Raw genomic sequence first — 21,750 nt, forward strand, 5'->3', positions numbered from 1 at the left:
TCTAGCTATAAATCCATAAGTTGCTAATTTAATTTTTAATTTATCCTCTCAAATTTCGTAAACTTTTTTTTTCATAACAATAAGTCCTTCAGCTCAAGAAAAACTATCAATCTACAATTTTTAATTTACCCTTTCAAATTTCGTAAACTTTTTTTTTCATAAAAATAAGTCCTTCAACTTAAGAAAAACTATCAATCTACCCTATAAATATTTTACATGCAAATTATACGTAATAACCTCCAAACAAAGAATTCAACTTCTGATTATATGAGGTGGAGGAGAGGAAATTGGTTCTGTCGGTTCATGAAGATGAAAAGGTAGCACAACAAACAAGATAAATTACCATCAAAGAAAAATGCCTTATGGGCGTGTAGCTACCTTCTCTATTTGCCTTTCTTTTTTCTTTTTCTTTTTTTCTTTTTTTTTTTTTTTTTTTTTGTGTGTGTTTTTTCTTTTCACTCATTTTTTTGATATGTTATCTATATATTTATCAAAAACTTCAATGTTTTAAAATTACTAATTCTTATTTTCCGCTTCTATTCCTATACAGTTATAAATAAATAAAAAAGTGTTGAAATTAAATTCACCACAATCACTGAGAGGGGAAGAGATGCACAAAATCAACTATATGTAAAGTAATAAACCACATAAAGTAACATTTGGCACTGATGGGGTGCCGTCGAAGGCTTTCTGATGGTCAAGTTAGTAAGCAATTTATAAGACTCAAGCAATAGAAGTAGGTGATTATTGTGTTCCCAAAGATGAACCATAAATGGGTGTATTCATACCATGATTCTAAAAAAGGCTAAGTCCTAGTCGGGCAGTGAGCTAGAGCCTAACATCTAGGCGAATTTAAGTAATTTTTTTTATTTATCATTATAAATAAGTACATATAATAAGATTCTAAAAATTGTTAGGCGCTAGTCGGTTGACGGGCTGGAGCCTACCACCTAGGCGGCTAGGCGGGCGCCTAGGTAGATAAGTGTCTGCTTATACTTAAAATATACATAAATATACATAACTTCATCATAAACTATAAAATAGAATGACGTATATATTATGAAATATTGAAACATAATGAAAACATGAGGAACAAGCATATAATGTGTGTTCATTTAAGTATTCAACAAGTCTCTTACAATTTATTGAAAAAATAAAATAAAATGCAAAATGAAAGTTATCTATTTTTTATCTAAGTGAGTCGCGACCTAGGCGGGTGCCTAGGCGAGTCTGGGTGGGCTAGGTGGGTGCCTAGGTGGTTTAGACAGGTGCCTCAGCAGGTCTGGGCACCCTTTCTTAATTTTCAAATACCTAGGCATTAATCGGGGCGGTGGCCAATTGCCTAGCGCCTAGGCAGGACTTAGATGGCGCTAGGCGAGGATTTTTAGAACATCATTATTTACACATAAAAAACTATACTTACATTTTTGTTAGTTTTTAGTTCGCAAAAAATGTTCTTTAATAAATACGTAGTATGAAAAAAATTTAACAGTCAACTTTCATTTATAGATTGACTAGGTTCATTTTGGACTTTACTAGTTGGTTGGGTGGACAAGCCCATTAAATTGTGTGCAAGTCCAGTACATGGAAAGATTCTTTATAGCATTCCACTTAAACAAACCAAATCGACGACGTCGTTTAGCCTTAGGTTATTTTAAGAAGTTACTATTCATCATCTTCTTCTCCTCTTCTCGATCCACGACTGCACAAAGCTTTTTTTACCCAAATGTCGAGAAGATTATACAGTTACAGTTCCAATATTTTCCAAAAATTCAACTGGTCTGCAGCCCGCCCAACGCCACCTTGTCTTGCCTAGGCCCCTGCCTAGCACCTTGCCCCGCCTTGTCCTCCGCCTAAAGCCGCCTACTTGGTTATTCAATTTTTCTAACGATTAGGCTTTAATCGGAACAACAGTCAGCCATGGAGCGCCTAGGCGGCCGCCCAATTTTTAGAACACTGATTTATACTAAAGCATCCTTTTGGTACACAAAATCTATACTAAACTGAGAAAATCCCAAAAGGATATCAAGGAGTAGATATGCATCTTATTTAGAGTATAATTACTTGTAGTGCACACCAAATCCCTAGATGGTAGGAATCTCCAATAATATAGAAACCTGGCTAATTCCATACTAGATCAGGTTTTCATATCTTGTGGATCAAGTGACACTCAGAGAAATCGATGGATTTTGCCCATTTATCTAGAAAATGGTGATGGTGGCATCGCTGATCATTTTGTGCAAATTTGCGATAGATGCTATTGAGTCCATGACATAACTTCTAAGCTACATGTACTTCGATCTGTCTTACTCCATCCCAAGACACTTTTGTCCTTAACTATGTATCTCAAATGGTTATTTTCCTTGAGGATGAATAGTTACCGAAAGACCATACCTTTCAGAGTAAATCAAAACACGTATCGTTTAAAATCTTTTGACACGTGAAAAGTTAGCCTCGTTACTATTGCAAAAATAGTTGAGACGTTGCGAATTCAGGTGTGCGCTCCTGAAAGTCGTGCCATAAATGTTGCAATAATGAGAATGTCTTAGTTGTGTATGCACGAGAAACATGTTACTGCTTTTCAAGTATTTAACTGTTATGGCCGTTAGATTTGTTGATCTCAAGGAGTGACAATTGGGATTCAAAGGTGAGATGACTTCTAAATATCTCCATAAATATCTTTGAATTTCTTCTTTGTCTTCTTCACACCTCAAAAGGTTTAAGCCATCAACTTTAATTCTGAAATTTCTACAGAGCCTTTCCTTAAATTTCCATCTTCAAATTATTTTCCCCAATTCTTTGATTAAAAAATGTCTTTTTCTAGTGTTCTTTCTGCTTCCGACACCAATTATGACTTATACTTTGACCCTCTAAAGGTAAGGCTACATAACAAGGAGGAAGTCGGCTACATTATCCAGGCAGCCTTTGTTGGAAAGTCAATGAGATCTTATCTTTTAAGGATTGATTTACAAAAGAAACTGATTTGTAATTTATATGTAATTGATACATTAGTTAGTTTCCTTTGTTGTATAGCAAGATTGTATGGCGTCAGTTATATAAATCAAGTTCATCAAATCAATGGAAAGTATCTTGGCAGAATATTTTTCCATACCAGTTTTACATGGTATTAGAGCTAGGAAGTGGGCCCATATTGTACTGCCACGTGATGGGTGGGTCCCTTTGGCCCCGTGCGATGATGGTGAGTCCCTTGGCCATGTGTGTAGGGTTTGTTCCCTTGGCTCCACATGGTTGTCGATGTGTGGATCTCCCACGTATGATCCACTAATTGGGTCTCACGTGAGGGGGCGTGTTGAGATATCTTACATCGACCGTATCAAAGAAAAGAAAAGTTTAAATATCTTAACCCCACTCCAACTAATATCGAGGCCTTTTGTGGTAAAACCTCACACCTGATGGATTGGGCAAGTGGTAACTACCAAGTTGGGGACATTATCGATGTTGTTAGAAGTACGCCCTCGGCCCGTCTCTTTGATAATTCTACATTATCGAAATGTCTCACATTGACCATATCAATGAGAAAATAGGAGTTTAAATATCCTAAACCCCACTTTAACTAATAACAAGGCATTTTGTGATAAAACCTAATACCTGACGAATTGGGCCGATGGTTATTATCAAGTTAAGGACAGTATCGATGTTGTTGGAAATGGGTCTTCGACCTGTCTCTCTTATAGTTGTACATGGTACCAAAGCATGTTAATCCCTAGCTCTTTGCTTCCGCCATCGATCTCCTCCTTAGAATATTGTGACTTGCTTTGAGCTATTATCCTCTTCACAATGGGCAGCAATCAGGACATCAAGGATGAAAGCAAGACTAACGTTTTTCATCCAGTTCTTCTTCGTCACTTTAATGTTTCTTGTAGTCTTCCCAAGGGTTCCTCTATGCCGAGATAAACTTATAATAAGATAACTAATCATCATACATGTTTGTCAATGTTAGTGCCTGATCTTTGTTGGATTATTGATAATGAGGCAACGGATCACATCGTCTCAACCCCTAACTTACTAAATAGGAAGATTATGAAGCCTTATATGGCGCCAGTGCTTCTTCCCAGTGGAGAGAGTGCACCCATTACTTCAACAGGGACTCTATCTCTTAATTCTTACCTTTATTTACGTGATGTCCTATGTGCGCCTACCTTTCAAGTTAATCTTATGTATGTGAGTCGACTTATAGAAGGATTACAATGTTTAGTGAATTTTTTTCCTCATTGGTGTATTTTGTAGGACTTGGCTACGAGGACGACGATTGGTTTGGGTACAGAACGTAATAGACTTTACTATCTCGTGGCATTGTTGTATGACAAAACACCTTTCATCCTCCGCCCAACTTGTCACCTAGCTATTTCTCCTGCTGATTTATGGCACCGTTGTTTAAGACACATCTCTTCTTCTTCCCATTTGCAATTTTTAGCTAAGTCATCGTTGATTGTCCTTCGTAATTCAATGGTGTGTGTGATGCTTGTTATTTGGCTAAACAGACTTGCCTTCCTTTTCCCATTAATTCAATCTAAACTTCAAGACCATCTTCCCTTATTCATTGTGACATTTGGGGTCCTTATAAAATTCCTACCATGTTTGGCTATAATAGATTATTCTCATTTCACTTGGGTTTCCCTAATGCACCATAAACATGAAACACAAGGCCTACTTAAATCTTTTTTTTTCTATAAACCATACCCAGTTTAATATTACTATCTAAAACATCTGTGTGGATAATAAGGGAGAGTTTGTTTTGTTGAAGATTTTTTCCTAGAACAGGGGACCATTTACCAACATACTTGTGTTTATACTCCTTAACAAAATGAGGTAGCCAAGCGCACACACAGCCATATCCTTGAAGTCACTTAGGCTTTGCAATTTTAAGCACATCTTCCACTTCATTTTTTTTGGGGGGGGGGGGGGGGGGTGGGGGGGATTGTATCTACACAACGATTTACTTGATTAACCGTTTACCTACTTTGCTTCTTTCATAGAAAACCACCTTTGAAAAGCTGTATCATAAATTCCCTTCTTATAGCCATATGAAGGTTTTTGGGTGTCTTGCCTTTGCCACTACTGTTGGTTACCCACATGGGCAAAGGGCTTACAAACTTAATGGTTTGTCCACAAAAAAAATCTTTACAACTCGTGACGTTGTGTTCCACGAAAATGTTTACCCTTTTCAAGGTTAAGATCACAGCAGCACCAAACCTTTGTCCATCTCCCAATCTGTCCTTTCTATTCTTGAACCCCTCCTTGATTTGGTTAGTCAACCACAAGAACTTCATGACTCATCACTACTCCACAAAACCCCCAAGAACATGAACCTTCATTCACACCATATCACGACCTAACCATTGTACCTGCATTGTTGAACCTCATTCTTTTGTAGAGGCTAAATCTGATCCCCGATGGCAGCAAGCTATGCAATCTGAAATTGATGCCTTGGAATCCACCAACACATGGAGCTTTACCACTTTCCCTTCAAGGAAGCAACCCATTGGCTGCAAATGGGTATACAAAGTCAAGCATTGTTCTGACAGCTCTATTGAAAGGTATAATGCTCGTCTTGTCGCCAAAGGTTTCACCCAAATCGAAGGCTTTGACTACCATGATACATTTTTTCCTACTGCAAAGATGACTATTGTTCGTTGCTTGCTTGCTCTTGCTGCTGCACATACTTGGTCACTTAATCAGCTTGATGTCAATAACGTATTCCTTCGTGTTGATCTTCATAAAGAGATTTACATGTCTCATTCACCTGGTTTTCAACGACAGAGGAGAATGTGTTGCCTTAAAAAATCATTATACAGCCTCAAGCAAGCCTCTCGCCAATGGTTTGCAAAGTTGACAGAAGCTATTCACTTTACTGGTTATGTTCAATCTAAAGCAAACTACTCTCTCTTCACACATAAATGTGGAAAGTCTTTGACTGCCCTTTTGATTTATGTTGACAACATATTAATTACAGGTAGTGATGATAAAGCCATCGCTTATCTCAAACAGTTTCTTCACACTAGGTTTCGTATCAAAGACCTTGGGGATTTAAAATTCCTTTTGGGGATTAAGATTAAAGTCTCTCGTTCAAAGAAAGGTATATGCATTTCACAAAGGAAATATGCTTTGGATATGCTCAAAGATGTTGGCTTGTAAGGACACTACTTGTCAATTTTCCAATGGAGCAAAACCTCATGCTCTCGGATTCTAGCCAAATATTCAATGATCCATCTTGATACTGAAGGTTAGTAGGACGTTTAATATATCTAATCATCACTTGACATGACATCACCTACATAGTTCACATTCTTAGTAGGTTCATGCATGAACCTTGCAAACCACATCTTGATGCATCTCTCAGGCTCTTACAGTACATTAAGACTACTCTAGGTCAAGGCTTGTATTTTTCAACAGAAAATAATCTAAAATTAAGAGCTTATAATGACTCTGATTGGGGAGACTATCAACTTACTCAGAGAGCCACTACTAGGTACTGCATTTTTATGGGAAATTCATTAATATCTTGGCCGTCCAAAAGATAAAAGACGATCTCACTTTCTTTAGCCGAAGTTGAATATCGAGCCATGGTGGAGACTAGTTGTGAACTCACATGGTTGCGATACCTTTTACATGATTTGCAACTAACTCATACTGAACCTGTGACACTTTACTGTGACAACAAAGCAGCATTACACATCGCTGCTAATCTAGTTTTTCATGAGAGAACCCGACACATCAAAATGGATTGCCATTTTATTAGGGATAAGATTTAAGAAGGTTCAATTGTGATTAGTCACATTCGTTCTACACAACAGCCAGCTGATGTGTTTACAAAGGCTTTAGGGGAAGTTACTTTTAGTGGAATTTTACACAAGTTAGGAGTTCTTGACATTCATTCTCCAACTTGAGGGGGAGTGTTAGAAGGTTAATGAGATCTTACCTTATAAGGATTGATTTAGAAAAGAAACTGATATGTAATTTATATGTAATTGATACATTAGTTAGTTTTCCTTTGTTGTATTATTGTGGAAGTTTACTGAATCAACTATTTGGATCTACTGATGGAGTTAGTTTACAGGGCTTTCTTTAGGAGTCTTAAATCTTGCAATTGTCATACCACAAGTAATGCTTGCTTTCATTGCTTTAATTAAAGTTTAATTTCAACTGCCATAAGTAGTTAGACATGCATGGTAGTTAATTACTTGTTGAATTTGTAGATGGCGGTGTCTGTAGTAAGCGGACCGTGGGATGCTTTGTTTGGAGGTGGCAATTTACCAGCATTTGTTGTAGGATCCATTAGCAAGTGGGGTATTGGCAATCACTATGCTACCATCTCCACCACCTGGTCTTCCTGCAGCTTCTAATAAAACTGTAACAGCTGCAACCGCTGCTGCCTCCAATACATGCATTGTTTGTGATGTAGAACGAATGGCCGAGAGGATTGAAGAGGAAATAGACCGATGGAAGAGGAAATGGATACAACAAGAATTTGCAAATATGGCGTCTGAGTTCTGATTTGGGCCCATAATACCTTTCTGAAAAAAGAATGACACCGTGTTTCAAACACAACATTTTGCTCGTATATCGTTTAGGCTTCCAAAAATACATTTTAAATTCTATAATAAAAATCAGACTTTTCATTTGTCTTTTAATTAATTTCGTTTTGATTTTGTTTAATTCCTAAGTCCTTTCAGCTTACCCAGGGTATTTTGATTATGTTATTTAAGCCTTTGGCTTCCACTGTAATGTCATCTTTCAATCATTAATCAAACGAACTCTTTGGGATTTGATGTGAATTTAAACTAACCTAATAAATAGAATAATTCAAACCAAATTTTCTCGCAAGTGCACAAATCAGTTGTAGTAGAAATACGTAAATACAAGATCGAATCCACTGGGGTTGAATTACCAATTGAATCTTATAACTATTACTTGATGAATTGAAACAAAGATTGGGTTTGTATCGAATAAGAATTAAACAAAAATATGTTTGAAAACAAATGTAAGAAAACACTAAAGCTTTAATTCCACCACTAATTATCATACCCTAGGATCCAATTGTCAACTCATGAATTATCAAATTAATGAAAACAACTTTCATACATATGTCCGTGGTTAGGTACACATGCTAATAATTTTCCAAAAAGATGTGAATTTTATCGTGGTTAGGCTTAAACTCAACCATTTCTACGGTCCATATATCCATGGCCCGATATACACAATCAAGCAGAAATCCAATTAAGCACAGTGAGAAACAAATTAACTACTTATCAACTTGATCACGTCAAACAAATAGCTAATTTTCTAGAAAGCCACGCAAGCCAATATTCGTCAACGGTTAGATCAAAATATAAGTTCATGATTCTCATTCACAAAGCATTGATAGAATTCAATTCATGGTCCGAAATAAATTCATATGCATATAATTTCAATATCAAAATCCTAGGCTATGTTCAAGCACAAAGAACCAAATATCAAAATTGCAATTCAACTAGTGAATGACTATTAATTATCAAATATGAATCCATGAATCAAACAATCAAATAACTAAAGTACTCATAATTGGGGCTTCCTCTTAGCCTTAGCTAAGAGTTTAGAACCCCATGAACGACGAATTCATATTAGTTTTATGGAAAATATGCATAAAATAAAACTGAAGAAGAGAAACCAAATTGTTGCTACTCTGCCGCTGCCTTGTACCACGCAAGAAGAAGTCTAAGTCCCTATCTACTTCTCATATCTTCCCTTTAATATATGTGCCTCCAGTCCAAGTTTGCTAAAAAATAGGAGTTCCAATCAATTTGAGATTCTTTCCTAAGATATCTCCACCGCCTTATGTAATCATCTTGTCCATCTTTCTTTAATTCTTTTCATCCTTGCTTTTCTATATCAATTGTCCTTTGCACTACCTCAATTAAAAGCCATAGACTGGAATTTGGTTTTGGGCAAGTGAATTTGATTCATCCTTCTAGAATAAGTCAAAAAGCCCTCCTTCGAAAGTATTGGCTCTTGGTCCAAATAAGTAAAAATCAACCCCCTATTCATCTTCAACCTGCAAATAAAATAACAATTAATTAAATGGATGAAGCCAATGTAATTAGGAAGACTAAAATGTATAGAATGTGTCAAAACCTTGTTAAATTCCACTTTTTATCAATACACATCCTAATACTTATAAATTACAAAAGTATAGTAATTAACTCCAAATTAATCTAAACGAAACACTAACAAATATAAATAATAGGTAACAGATGTAATAAATACATGTCTATCAGGATTTCTCTCAAAACTGATGGATTCCAGAATTTCGCTCTTCAAAGAATTATAATCCTTTAAGCTTCGTGTTGCGTCAATTTGTAGTGGGTTTTGATTTTTATTTCAAGTTAATTTGATCATAATTTAAATGTCAATAGCTAGAAACCAAACTATATAGCTTCATAAAAAACACAAAACTAGCTACATTAATTCTGATTCTACCTAGTTAGAGTGTAGATGAATCGACATAGGCTTCATTAGCACACATTGCTGCGTCTTCTCATCTATTTTCAACTTATGCACGGTCAGACCTTTAGGCTTGGTGTTTCTAGCGGCCTCTTGTAGTGTGAATATTGTTGTATGAAGCCGATATCCCAGACAACGATATGATAACTGGGAATAAAAGGGAAATAAAGGAAAATTAGAAGAAAAAATAATTCTAATATCTCATATATCATTCATAGACGGCAACAATACAATATAGTAGGAGAGTTTCTAGAAACCCTAGTGATTCAGTGCTACGCCGCAGGTAGCAATCCAAAAACTCAGAGTGATATTTCGGGAACCAAAGTTAGGATATGACAACTAAATAACAGAAATGAGAAAAAGGGTATGCTGATAATTTATCATACCAGACAATGACATTAACTATATATTTTGTACAGAAGTTTGTGTTGTTAATTAGGGTTTCAGAAAGAATTTGTTATTAACATTCCGAAGTACGTACATAGTTAGGCTTTCTATTGGAAGAAGCAGGACACAACTAAGGCTTAGAGGTCCAACTGCAACAAATCAATCAAGTCATATCTTTTGTTCAATGTAGAACTCTCGGCTAAAAGCTAGGGTTTTATTCAAGATATTATTTCTAGCTTGCTTTAGCCTAGAATCAAGGGATTGTGTTTACTTGTTAGTTGGTAGTCCTTGTAGGAGTGATTTAAGGACTGATTGGAGGTTGCTTTCTAGCTGCTCATTTTCCTTACTGTCCCTTCCATATATACTTGCTTAAACCTTGTAAATGTTACTTATGAAATATACATCCAAAATTCAACATGGTATCAGAGCAGGAATTCTAAAATCCTGACTCTGAATTTTTTTTTCCGTTGCATTTTTTTCTTCACACTACGATGGCGGAATACAGTTTCTCTGAAGCTGGAAGCTCTTTGGCTACTGTAGCAGGTTCCGACGTTGAGGTTAATCCAAACCAACGTCTCAGTTTTGTCTTGTTGAATGAATTCAACTATCTTCCATGGGCTAGAGCCATATCTCTTGCGCTGGGAGGAAAATCTAAGCTTGGATATGTCAATGGTGCTATACAGGTGCCTGCAGCCACGTGTTCTACATTTGAGTCATGGCTGTGTAAAGATCAACTAGTTATGTCCTGTCTACTTAATTCTATGGAGTGTAGAATTGCTGAAATTTTCAGTTATTCAGAGTCGTCCATGCATCTATGGAATCAAGTCAAAGAAATGTATAGGAATAAAAACAACATTGCTCGTGTTTTTCAACTTAAGAAAGAGATTGCAAATCTGCAACAAGAAGGCAAGTCATTTGTTCAATATCTTGGCAGCTTGACGAGTATGTGGAACGAACTTGACGTTTATCGACCTCATACCACTGATCCTATTGTCTTAATAAAGAGAGCTGAGGAGGATAAGATCTTTCAACTCTTGGCAAGCTTAGGCCCGGAGTTTGAAGATCTTAGAAGCCATGTATTTATGAATTCCGAGCTGCCATCTTTCACAGGTGTGTGCGCTATCATTCAAAGAGAAAAAGTAAGGAAAAAAGTGATGAACTTGGAGACCAAGCCAAATATGCCTGAAACTAGGGCTTATGTTTCTAATCATAGTCGCATTGAAAAAAGGTCTTATAAAGGTAAAAAGCCTGACTTGAAATGCAACTATTATGATGTTGTTGGACACACTCAAGATAAATGTTGGATTCTACATCTAGAGCTGAAGCCAAGCTACGTAAAAGATAGCAAAGGCTCCCATAAAAGCTTGAATCATCCCTCTCATTGAGCCAATCATGCAGTTGGTTCTTTAACTGAGGGAATGATAAACTTTATAGAAAATCATGCCCTATTAATCAACGAGTTCGCAACCTATCTTCACAAGAAATGGTTGCCCAATGACTGTTTGGAAACCTCTATGTCTGAAAGCAAAAATCACACTTCTTTATTGGGAAAGTTTGCTGGATTTCTTGCAGAGACTGACTGTGTTCCACAAGGTGATATTCCAAGTATCTTAAGTTTCTTCTCAACTGCTCTTAATGCTAGTTGTGTGCATGATTATTGGATTATAGATTCAGGAGCTACGGATCATATGACAAATCAACTCACCAAACTGCATGATTTTAAAACAATGTCCATTCCATCTCAAGTGTCATTAGCTAATGGGAAAGGAGCCTCAGTTGTAGGAAAAGGAAAAATCAATCTTCTTTCAGATCACATAGAGTCAATAATACTTTATGTTCCTTCATTTCTTTGTCAACTTTTATCCGTTGGAACCCTCACATAATCTTTAAATTGCCTAGCAACTTTCTCCCCTCGCAATGTTATTTTTCAGGATATCATCACCAAGAAGACGATTGGTGAAGCTTTCCTTTTGAATGGACTTTATTACCTGGCCAAAGATTTCAAGACTTCCAAAGTTTTTGAAGCTAGCTCCAGTATACCACAAGACCAACATCTTTGGCACCAACGGTTAGCTTACCCCTTTAAAAAAGTGATGTCCTTTTTGTTTCCAAACCTATGTAAAGACAAGATTCAATGTGATGTTTGTCACTTGTCGAAATCTGTCAGATTACCTTTTGATTCATCCTTGTCTAGGGCTAGTAATCCTTTTGAAATCATTCATTCAGATATTTGGGGACTAGTTGTTGAGTCCTTTGATGGATATAGGTATTTTGTAACCTTTGTGGATGATTTTACTAGGATTACTTGGTTGTACCTCTTAAAGTTTAAAAGTGAATTTGCAAGTGTGTTTCAAGATTTCCATAAACTTGTTGGCACTCAATTCTCGTCCAATATTCACATATTAAGATCCGATAATGGGACTGAATATATGTCCAATAATATGTCTCAACATTTGAGTAACCATGGCATTCTTCACCAAACAAGTTGTGTCGGTACTCCCCAACAAAACAGGGTTACCAAGAGAAAAAATCAAGACATTCTTGAGAAGACAAGAGCTCTCATGTTTCATATGCATGTACCTAAGAAGTTTTGGTCACAAGGGGTACTTACAGCTACATACCTCATCAACCGACTCCTTAGTAGAGTGCTAGGTTTCAAATCTCCTTATGAAGTGTTGAAGGAGAGGAAGATTGATCTATCTCATTTAAAGGCCCTTGGGTGTATATGTTTTGTTCACACTCAACCTACACACAGTGACAAACTTGATCCTCAAGCTGTTAAGCGTGTGTTCATGGGTTATTCATCTACACAAAAGGGTTATAAGTGTTATAATCCAGTCACTAAGAAGCTTGTAGTGTCTAGAGATGTTAGATTCGATGAGTCAACTCCTTACTTTACAAAAAAATTGGTTGATACAAATTAGGGGGAGTTCCTACATGATTTCTTTCCATTACCTCACATCCCTTCTTATCAAGAAAAAGTAGTAGGGAATGACACTCCAAGCTCACATATAGAGTCCTTATCTTAAGTTTCCGAGCCACTGCCTTCACCACAAGTTTCAACTCGAAGAAATCCCACAAGAGATCGCCATCCTTCATCTAGGCTTGTTGATTATGTTACCTAGACTACAAGATATCCCCTTGCAGATTTTGTCACTTACAAAAAATGTTCATCCTCTCATGCTACTTTTCTCAGTGCCCTAGATGCTACTCATGATCCACAAAGCTTTCAAGAAGCAAATGAGCATGATATTTGGAAAACTGCTATGAAAAATGAACTTCAAGCGCTCTATGACAATGAAACCTGGAGTGTTATTAAGCCTCCTTAAGGAAAAAAGGCAGTGGGCAGTTGTTGGGTAGTGGCTCGTGGTTTTACTCAGACATATGGAGTGGATTATAAAGAGACTTTTGCTCTAGTTGCCAAGATGAACACAGTGAGAGTATTGTTGTCTGTTGCAGTTAATCAATCTTGGCCTTTATATCAAATGGATGTGAAGAATGCATTTTTACATGGTGAGCTAGAAGACGAAGTGTACATGAAGTTGCCCCTAGGGCACCCTCAATCCCATGATCTAGACATGGTGTGCAAACTTCATAAATCTATCTATGGTTTAAAGCAATCTCCACAAGCATGGTATTCAAAACTTAGCTCAGTGCTTGAAGAAGTTGGCTTTCATAGAAGCAATGCTGATTCCTCACTTTTTGTTCGAATTGGTTCAATAGGCAAATTGGTTATTTTGATTTATGTTGATGATCTCATCTCATAGTGATAGGTGATAATATTGAGGAAATTAATTCTCTTAAGCATGCCCTCCGATTCTGGTTTGCTCTCAAAGATTTAGGAACTCTCAAGTATTTTCTTGGCATTGAAATGGCTACATCTCATAAGGGACTCTTTCTAAATCAAAGGAAGCACATTCTTGACCTTCTAAAAGATGCTGATATGGTGGATTGTAAGCCTGCTCGGGCTCCCCTTGATAGTAAACTCCAGCTCGACATGCAAAGTGATGCTCCTACCAATCTCACTGACTATCAAAAGTTAGTTGGGAAATTGATTTATCTCACAATCACGCATCCTGACATTTCCTATGCCGTGAGCATTGCCAGTCAGTTCATGCATGCTCCCACCATTGTTCATTTACGCGTTGTTAAAAGAATACTTCGTTATCTCAAAGGCTCTTTTGGTCGAGGTATATTGATGAAAAGGAATGGTAACACTGCCATCATGGGGTACACAGATGCTGATTGGGCTGGCAGCACTCTTGATCGTAAGTCAACCGCTGGATTTTGCACATTTGTGGGTAGAAATTTGGTTACATGGAGAAGCAAAAAACAAAGTGTCATAGCTCGATCAAGTGCTGAGGTTGAGTATTAAGCAATGGCATCCACTGCTTGTGAGCTCATTTGGTTAAAATGTCTTCTCTCAGATTTAGGGTTTCCAAGCAATCAGCCTATGTCTTTGTTCCGTGACAATCAAACTGCTATACACATTGCTTCCAACCCAGTTTTTCACTAGAAGACTAAACATATCGAGGTTGATTGTCATTACATTCGAGCACAAGTTCAATCTATGGTTATTAACACTTATTACACACGCAGTCATGATCGGTTGGCTGATATTTTTATGAAATACCTTCCCACTGCTCAATTTCAGCGTTTATTGTTCAAGCTTGGCTCAACGAACCCCCTTAATCCAGCTTGAGGAAGAGTATTGGAAGAAGCAGGAAACAACTAAGGCTTAGAGGTCCAACTACAACAAATCAATCAAGTCATATCTTTTGTTCAATGTAGAACTCTCGGCTAAAGGCTAGGGTTTTATTCAAGATATTATTTCTAGCTTGTTTTAGCCTAGAATTAAGGGATTGTGTTTACTTGTTATTGTAAATAGTTGGTAGTCCTTGTAGGAGTGATTTAAGGACTGATTGGAGGTTGCTTTCCAGCTGCTCCCTTTCCTTTCCGTCCCTTCCATATATACTTGCTTAAACCTTGTAAATGTTACTTATGAAATATACATCCAAAATTCAACACTTTCTCTCTCCTTTTATTGGTTTTTTTTTTTTTTTTTTTTTTTTTACTATGGAAGTGTTTATGATGAATTTTTTAGAATGTCAACAAATTATAACCTATTTATACACAAACTATATGCACGTTGGGCCAACATTTATAACAAAAAAGAAAGTTACAATGGTTTCCTAATAACAGCATAATGGCAAAGGGGAAGACGTCTGCAATGGTTTCCTAATACAACCATTTAGAGAGTAAACTTTTTTGTGAAGACGTCTGCAAGTTGAAGTGCAAAGGGGATGGACTGAACTTTGTGACTACTAGAAGTAACCTGTTCATGGACAACTGGATGACTAATTGGACGGCGAAGTTCAGAGAGGAGACCTTGAACCCATATGGTATCAGGATAGGCAGAGGCAAGGGCGCGATACTTTGCTTCTGTACTCGAAAGAGATACTATCGTTGCTTCTTGGCACTCCACAAGATAAGATTAGGTCCCAAAAATGCACAATACCCTATTGTGAACCCAGTGTCAGCCCTGAGGGGATGCAATAAGTGCCACTGCACAGGGCCCCCAAATCAGAAGGGCCCCAGATTTTTCAAATTTGCATGCATTTATGTATATATAGTAGTTTGTGTAGAATATTACAAACTTAAGTCTTAGTGCAAGTGGTATTAGTACTCATCTCCATCATCTTTTCAGTTTATTTTTATTAAAAAAAAAATACGTCACCTTTCCACTTGTTGATTTGTTAAATTTGTTTGTACTATTAGAATTTATAGAAGTTCAATTGAAAATAAAATTATTTTTTCGAACAAAAAAAAAAAAAAAAATTCTTACTGCTTTTTAGGGCCTCTAATTCGCTTTCGAACAGGGCCCCTAAAATCTCAGGGCATTCTGCCCAATTAAAAAAGAACAAGCAAGTGACCGTCGAACAGGAGAGCCAACACCAAGCATTCCCTTGAGATACAAAGAATTCTTTTGACAGCTTCATGGTGAACATCACTTGGAAACCAGACAAATTGACAACATATATATGAGATATCAGGACGGGTTATGGTGAGATATTAAAAGGCACCAACCATCTGTCAATTGTGTAGGATCAGTGATGGGCATTACCATGAGTCGGGAAAGGGTACCTTTGGAGGCCATGGGGGGAAACAAGTTTACAGTCCAAGAGATTGTTGAGTTCGAGAAGATCTACTATGTACTTTGAGTGAGATGAATAGAATATGTGCAGTAGTTAACATCAACAGCAAGAAAATAATGCAAACACCCCAAATCCTTGATGTCGAACTCAGCTCCCAATGTACGAATAAATGAATGTAAAGCTGACGAATTACTGCAGTGAGAACTATGTCGTCCACATAAAGCAGTAAGGCCATAATGAGGGAATTATCTTGGTAAACAAACGTAGAATTGTCAGCTTCACTTTGAATAAAACTTGTGCGAATAAGGAAGGAACTGAACCTCTGAAACCATGCCCGGGGAAACTGCTTAAGGCCATAAATGGCCTTATGAAGTTTACACAAATGATTCGAACGAGTAGGATCAACAAACCTAGGCATATAAACTTGTTCATATTTTCTTTAGGTCTTGGCGGCGTAAGCAAGGACGTTTGGCAGCCATGAAAAAGGCGAAAAGGGCATTGGCAGTCCGCATTTTCTTTAGGTCGGATCTTGAGATGTCAATGAGGACGGCCATTAAGATTTTATGGTAGCCACTAGTGATAACATTTTAAATTGATGATCGGATTCGTTCATTGTATTCTTCTAGGGTTGAGGAGTGCATTTGTAAAAAAAAAATATCACAATAAGAGCTAAAATAACAATTAAATATGTAATTGTCGTTTCTTCAGGTAAAGTTTATTTACCCGATGAAATTTCGTTCCTCGGACAAAATGTCATCGGCGAATGCTAAGTTCTAGTAGGCTGTGAAGTTATAGCTGCTCGAGAGGGTGTTTCAAAAGTTTTGCAACAATGGCAGCATATGGCCCTTGAAAGTGATGTGCTCCAAGTTGTTCAAGCCATTGGTTGTCTGCATAATAGTTTTTCTGCAGTCGGCTTGATCAAAGATGATGTTAAGGCTGGCCTACAGGGCTTTCTTGAATCTAGAGTATCACATGCTCGTAGATCCGCCAATGTCTGGGCCATAAATTGGCCCACATTAGCTGAAATTTTTATTTTGATAACTGAGAAGCTTCTGGATTTAATCTAAGATGAGCTCTTAGATCGAATGTTTTCTTGACCGTTTTGAATAGAATTACTACCGTTTTGCCTAAAATGTTAAAAAGAAGACATTGCAAAAATATTGAAAGAAAATAAATAAAAGAAAGAAAAATTGCGACTATATCCATCTTAGCTAGGCTTGGATACATACAGTAATTGATATGCCATTAACGCATATTGGATTTTTAAAGAGAATTCGGTTACAATCACAACACCTGCTAAGATAAAGAGGGAGTAAACCAAAATGAATAAGATAGAAAAGAAAGAGTTTATTAACTATATTATATATAAGTGCGAAGCTAGAGGCCGTAGGGCAAGCAAATCAATGGAAGGCAACAACAGCAGCTCCTGCATTGTTGTTCGATGGAAGATCGGGTGGCGGAGACGGTAGCATAAAGAGAGCCAATATTCCACTTACTATGGCAGCAACCGCTCCCGCGACAAATGCCGGTAAATTACCACCACCGAACAAAGCATCCCATGGTCCACTTACGACGGACACAAACATCTGCAAGTTCAATAATTTAGTAATTAACTGTACAGTTTGATTTAAAATTTAAGCGAACATGTATTTTTTTTAACCAAAATTTACTAAAAAGATGAAACTAGGGATACATTACCTGTGGTAGGACAATTGCAAGATTTAAGACTCCCAATGAAAGCCCTGTTTAATTCAAAGATCCAAAATAGCAGAATTTAGAAAATATTGCATTCAGTAATCACCAAAACATAATGGTTTAGTTCTTAAATTTATTTATCAACAAATGTCGTCCTTTAATAAAAAAAAGGAATTCAGGTTTTCCAAACTTAATAGAATACGGGTAAAAATTAAGTTAATTTACCTTGGCCTGCACCAGAATCGCTGGAAAATATGGATGCCAGGGCAAAAGGAATACTGTATGTCACCTATGTAAAGATAACAACAAAAACGATGATTAGCTGACAGTTAATTAGAATAGGTCAATTTAATTAAGAACAATACTTGGCCACTTAAAAATGAGTAGGAACTCCTACTCAAAATTTTTAGTGTTTTAATCACGGAGCTTTGTGCTTGTAATTCATACTATGAATCACACTGTAAAGATCATCTCTGCAAAAAAAGAAAAAATTAAAACTAAACTTTTACAAATACCATTCATTTGTTTTTACACAGTTTGATGATTAAACGACCTTAGTTTTAATTGATTTTTTTGTAGAGGTGATTTTTATAGGATGATTTATAATATAAACGGTTCTGATTATAAAACACAAGGTTCTATAAATTGTCAACCAACAATTTTGAGAAATTTTGAGTAGGAGTTCCTACTCATCTTTGAGCCAAATGTTCTTTAATTAATATTAATCCCTAAACTTAATTGTCACAAATACAAACACATCACATATGGGTGGAATTATTTAATTGTGGAAATGGAATGCATCTCACTTTCACTTTCCCTTCAACATATCAAATGCCTTGAGGATTATGAAAACTTCTTTTGTTCTGTTTAATTTAATTGTGAGGATGAAGAAAAGTTGTTGATAAAAAGGAGTAGAATAACATGGGACGTGGGTATTGACAAAAGAAAAACATGGTAATTTTACCCAAGCACATAATTAATCAACCCCTTAAATTGTGATAAATTAATTTGTAAAAATAAAAAAAAAAATAAAATTTAAAAAAAAAAAAAAAACAAAGGAAAGTTAAGAAACAGATAAAATCTAATTGAAATTCCCAACAAAATTTTTATCGAGACTCATGTAATTGTACTCTATCCTCCATGTTTGTACGTATTTCTAATTTTCAATAAATGAATATCGTAACTGATTTAAAAAAAGTAAAAAAAGAAACAGATAAAATCTAATTGATCCCCTTAATTACAAAAAACCGCAAATTGAGGAGCTGTTCGAAGAATCAAAATGATGATACGTCAGATTTGCATGTATAATCAATTGGCACTGATAAGTTTCCTCCATCCTGGTAAATGTTGCTAGTAAATGCACGGTGAAACCTTATCTGCATGCACTAAATGACCTTGGATAAAATCAAACAAAACACCTTCTGGATAATGGATAACCCTATTTGTTCTTCAAAAACCAGGCAAAAATTTTACCACCCAAAAATTGAATAGTAAAAAAACTCCGTGGTCCTAAGTGAAAATCTGTTCTAAATCCATAGCATCATTTGTCAAGCAATTTTCAGGAAATTAATAAATAAATTATCATATTGTATACACTATCAATATTTTTTCCCCTTTTGTGTAACAAAGTAATTAAGAATTTACTAAATGTATCAACAAGATTTACCAAAATTAATTGTACGTAATAATCAAGAATACTTACCGCCAGAGGAATACCAAGAACGGCGAACAGAGACAATGCGCCGGCCTTGACACTGGCAGGTGGCGGCGGGGGCTCAACACCGCCGTGACCGTGTCGGCTGGCCTCAGCCAATTTAGTGATCAAAACAGTCATGGCCAAACAAACGGCGAGCAAGAAGTTGACAATGGCCCACAATCTCTTGACACCACCAACCCAACGACCGAGAAGCTCGATCCCAAGGGACATGAACCCCAAAACGACAGAGTTTAACAAGAGGCCAAGTGAACCAACCCTCACACCCAAATCGTACAGCCGCCCTTTACCGACTTGGCCGCCGTACACCTCCTTCCCCATCCAGTCAGTGTCGAACAGCAAGAACGGGAACCACGCAATCCAGTTTAGACACGTCACCAGAAGCAACACCAGCATTGGCCTCTTCAACTCCTTAAAGGCCCCAATCATTTGACCAAAAAATGGCACCTTCGAAGTGGTCGTTGACTCCTCCTCTGGCTCGTCTGGCTGAGCGACGTCGGCGGTTGTTTCCTTCACGTTGGTAAGGGCCAATACGGTGAGGATGATGAGGAGGGCGATAGAGAGGAAGAAGCAGCTCTTGAGATTAGCGCAGTACATGTCGCAGGCTTTGGTCATGGTGAAGGGGAACATTCTGTGGAGGTTGTTGTAGGCCCCAGCGGCGTAACCAAGTACGTTTCCGACAGCCATGAAGAAGGCGAAGAGGGCGTTGGCGGTCCGCATTTTCTTCGGGTCGGATCCAGAGATGTCGGCGAGGAGGGCCCTGCATGGCCCCTGCAGCATGTTGTTAGCGACGTCGAGGATCCAGAAACCGACCACGAAGATAGAGACAGCACGGGGCTTGGTGGCTTTCTCAAGGGAATCGCCGGTGAGGTGTCCGAGATCAGCAGCGTAACCGATGAGAAAGACGGCGACGGCGACGAGGGCGGAGCCGGAAGCGATGAAAGGGCGACGGCGTCCAAAGCGGGAGGTGCAACGGTCGCTGTGGTAGCCTACGATGGGCTGAACGAGCAAGCCGGAGATGGGGCCGCAGAGCCAGATGAAGGCGGCCCAGGTGTGGGGGACGCCGAGGAGCTGGACGTAGGGGGTGAGGAGGGAGAGTTGCAGTGCCCACCCGAATTGGACGCCGGCGGCAATGGAGGCGACCAGGATGATTTTTTTCAGCGGGCTCACCTGCTGCTCCAGCTCGGCCTGAGAATTCTTGTCGGCGGTTTCAACTTCCATGGCTGGGTGGCAGGACACACGCTTTCTGTCTCCGTGACTCTCTCTTTCTCTATGTCTATATATGTCGCTCTGTTGGGGAAACGGAAACCTAATCCTCACTTTTACAATAGGAAGATTGAGAGAAGTTTTAGAGAGAGTTGTGATGAGTTGTCTGGAATTTATAGAGGTGGTGGGGTGGTGGTGATGTTTGCATGGAGGAGGAGGAGGAGGAGGAGGCAACTGGTGATAGATGGGGTTGGACTTTATCTGGTTGGAGTTGAATGCTATTGAGTCAGAGTCCGTCACAGTCTCTCTTCTGAGTCACAAACTTCATTGACTAATTGTTGCCAAAAGTGTAGAAAACTGCCTTTATTACTTGCTTTTATTTTCCGGGGACCGACGAACTAAACTTATTGAATTATCCAAATTAATCCAAATTGCCTTAATTACGGTCTAATATAATCCTCTTTTTCTTTACTTTCCCTTGCTATATAATATATGACTTAATTATGATCTAATCTTTTTCTTCTTCCCCACTCAAATTATGACATTAACATTTCGAAAATATTATGTGCCATGGATTTTGATTGGATTCAAATGGAAAGTTAATCCGGGTAAAGAGAATATTTTGTTCACCACCCGACAGTGATGTTTATAACCTCATTTATCACTATTAAATGAATTTAAATTTTGAGATATGTATATTGAATGAATTTAAATTCAGTAATACTAAGTATGGTGTGGTTTGTGGTAAGAAAAACGCATCTGGTAAAGAAGTTGTTGCCATATTCTATATTACAAGAGTAATGCAAGGGAGACTAAATTTTATAAATTAAATGACATAAAAGTTAATGATTATATTATTACTTAAGTGTTATTTAACGTATTTATTTCTTTATTGGTAATACATCATTTAGTTTGCAAATACATAACATTACTTATATAAAAATAGGATAATGCTAGAGAGACCAAATGTTTAGAAACAATTTGCAAACTGAATGATGTGTCCATCAATAGGAAATAAGCATGTTAATCAACACTTAAGTAACAATTCAATCATCAACAACCATGTCATTTGGTTTATAAAATTTAGTTTAA

General features: G+C 37.4%; 1 protein-coding gene across 1 annotated transcript; it reads right to left on the reverse strand.

Moving 5' to 3' along the window:
- Positions 1-17,255: 17,255 nt before the first annotated feature.
- LOC137721994 (sucrose transport protein-like) lies at positions 17,256-20,990 on the reverse strand. The gene is made up of 4 exons (XM_068461007.2): positions 19,441-20,990; positions 17,964-18,027; positions 17,742-17,785; positions 17,256-17,629 (listed from the first exon to the last, which is right to left on the reverse strand). The coding sequence occupies exons 1-4, from the start codon at positions 20,671-20,673 to the stop codon at positions 17,444-17,446; spliced, it is 1,527 nt and encodes a 508-aa protein (XP_068317108.2). The 5' UTR covers positions 20,674-20,990; the 3' UTR covers positions 17,256-17,443.
- Between the last annotated feature and the right edge of the window lie 760 nt (positions 20,991-21,750).

The sequence above is a fragment of the Pyrus communis genome, chromosome 5, assembly GCF_041283825.1.
Source record: "Pyrus communis isolate YQ-2024b chromosome 5, ASM4128382v1, whole genome shotgun sequence".
NCBI classification, from domain to species: domain Eukaryota; kingdom Viridiplantae; phylum Streptophyta; class Magnoliopsida; order Rosales; family Rosaceae; genus Pyrus; species Pyrus communis.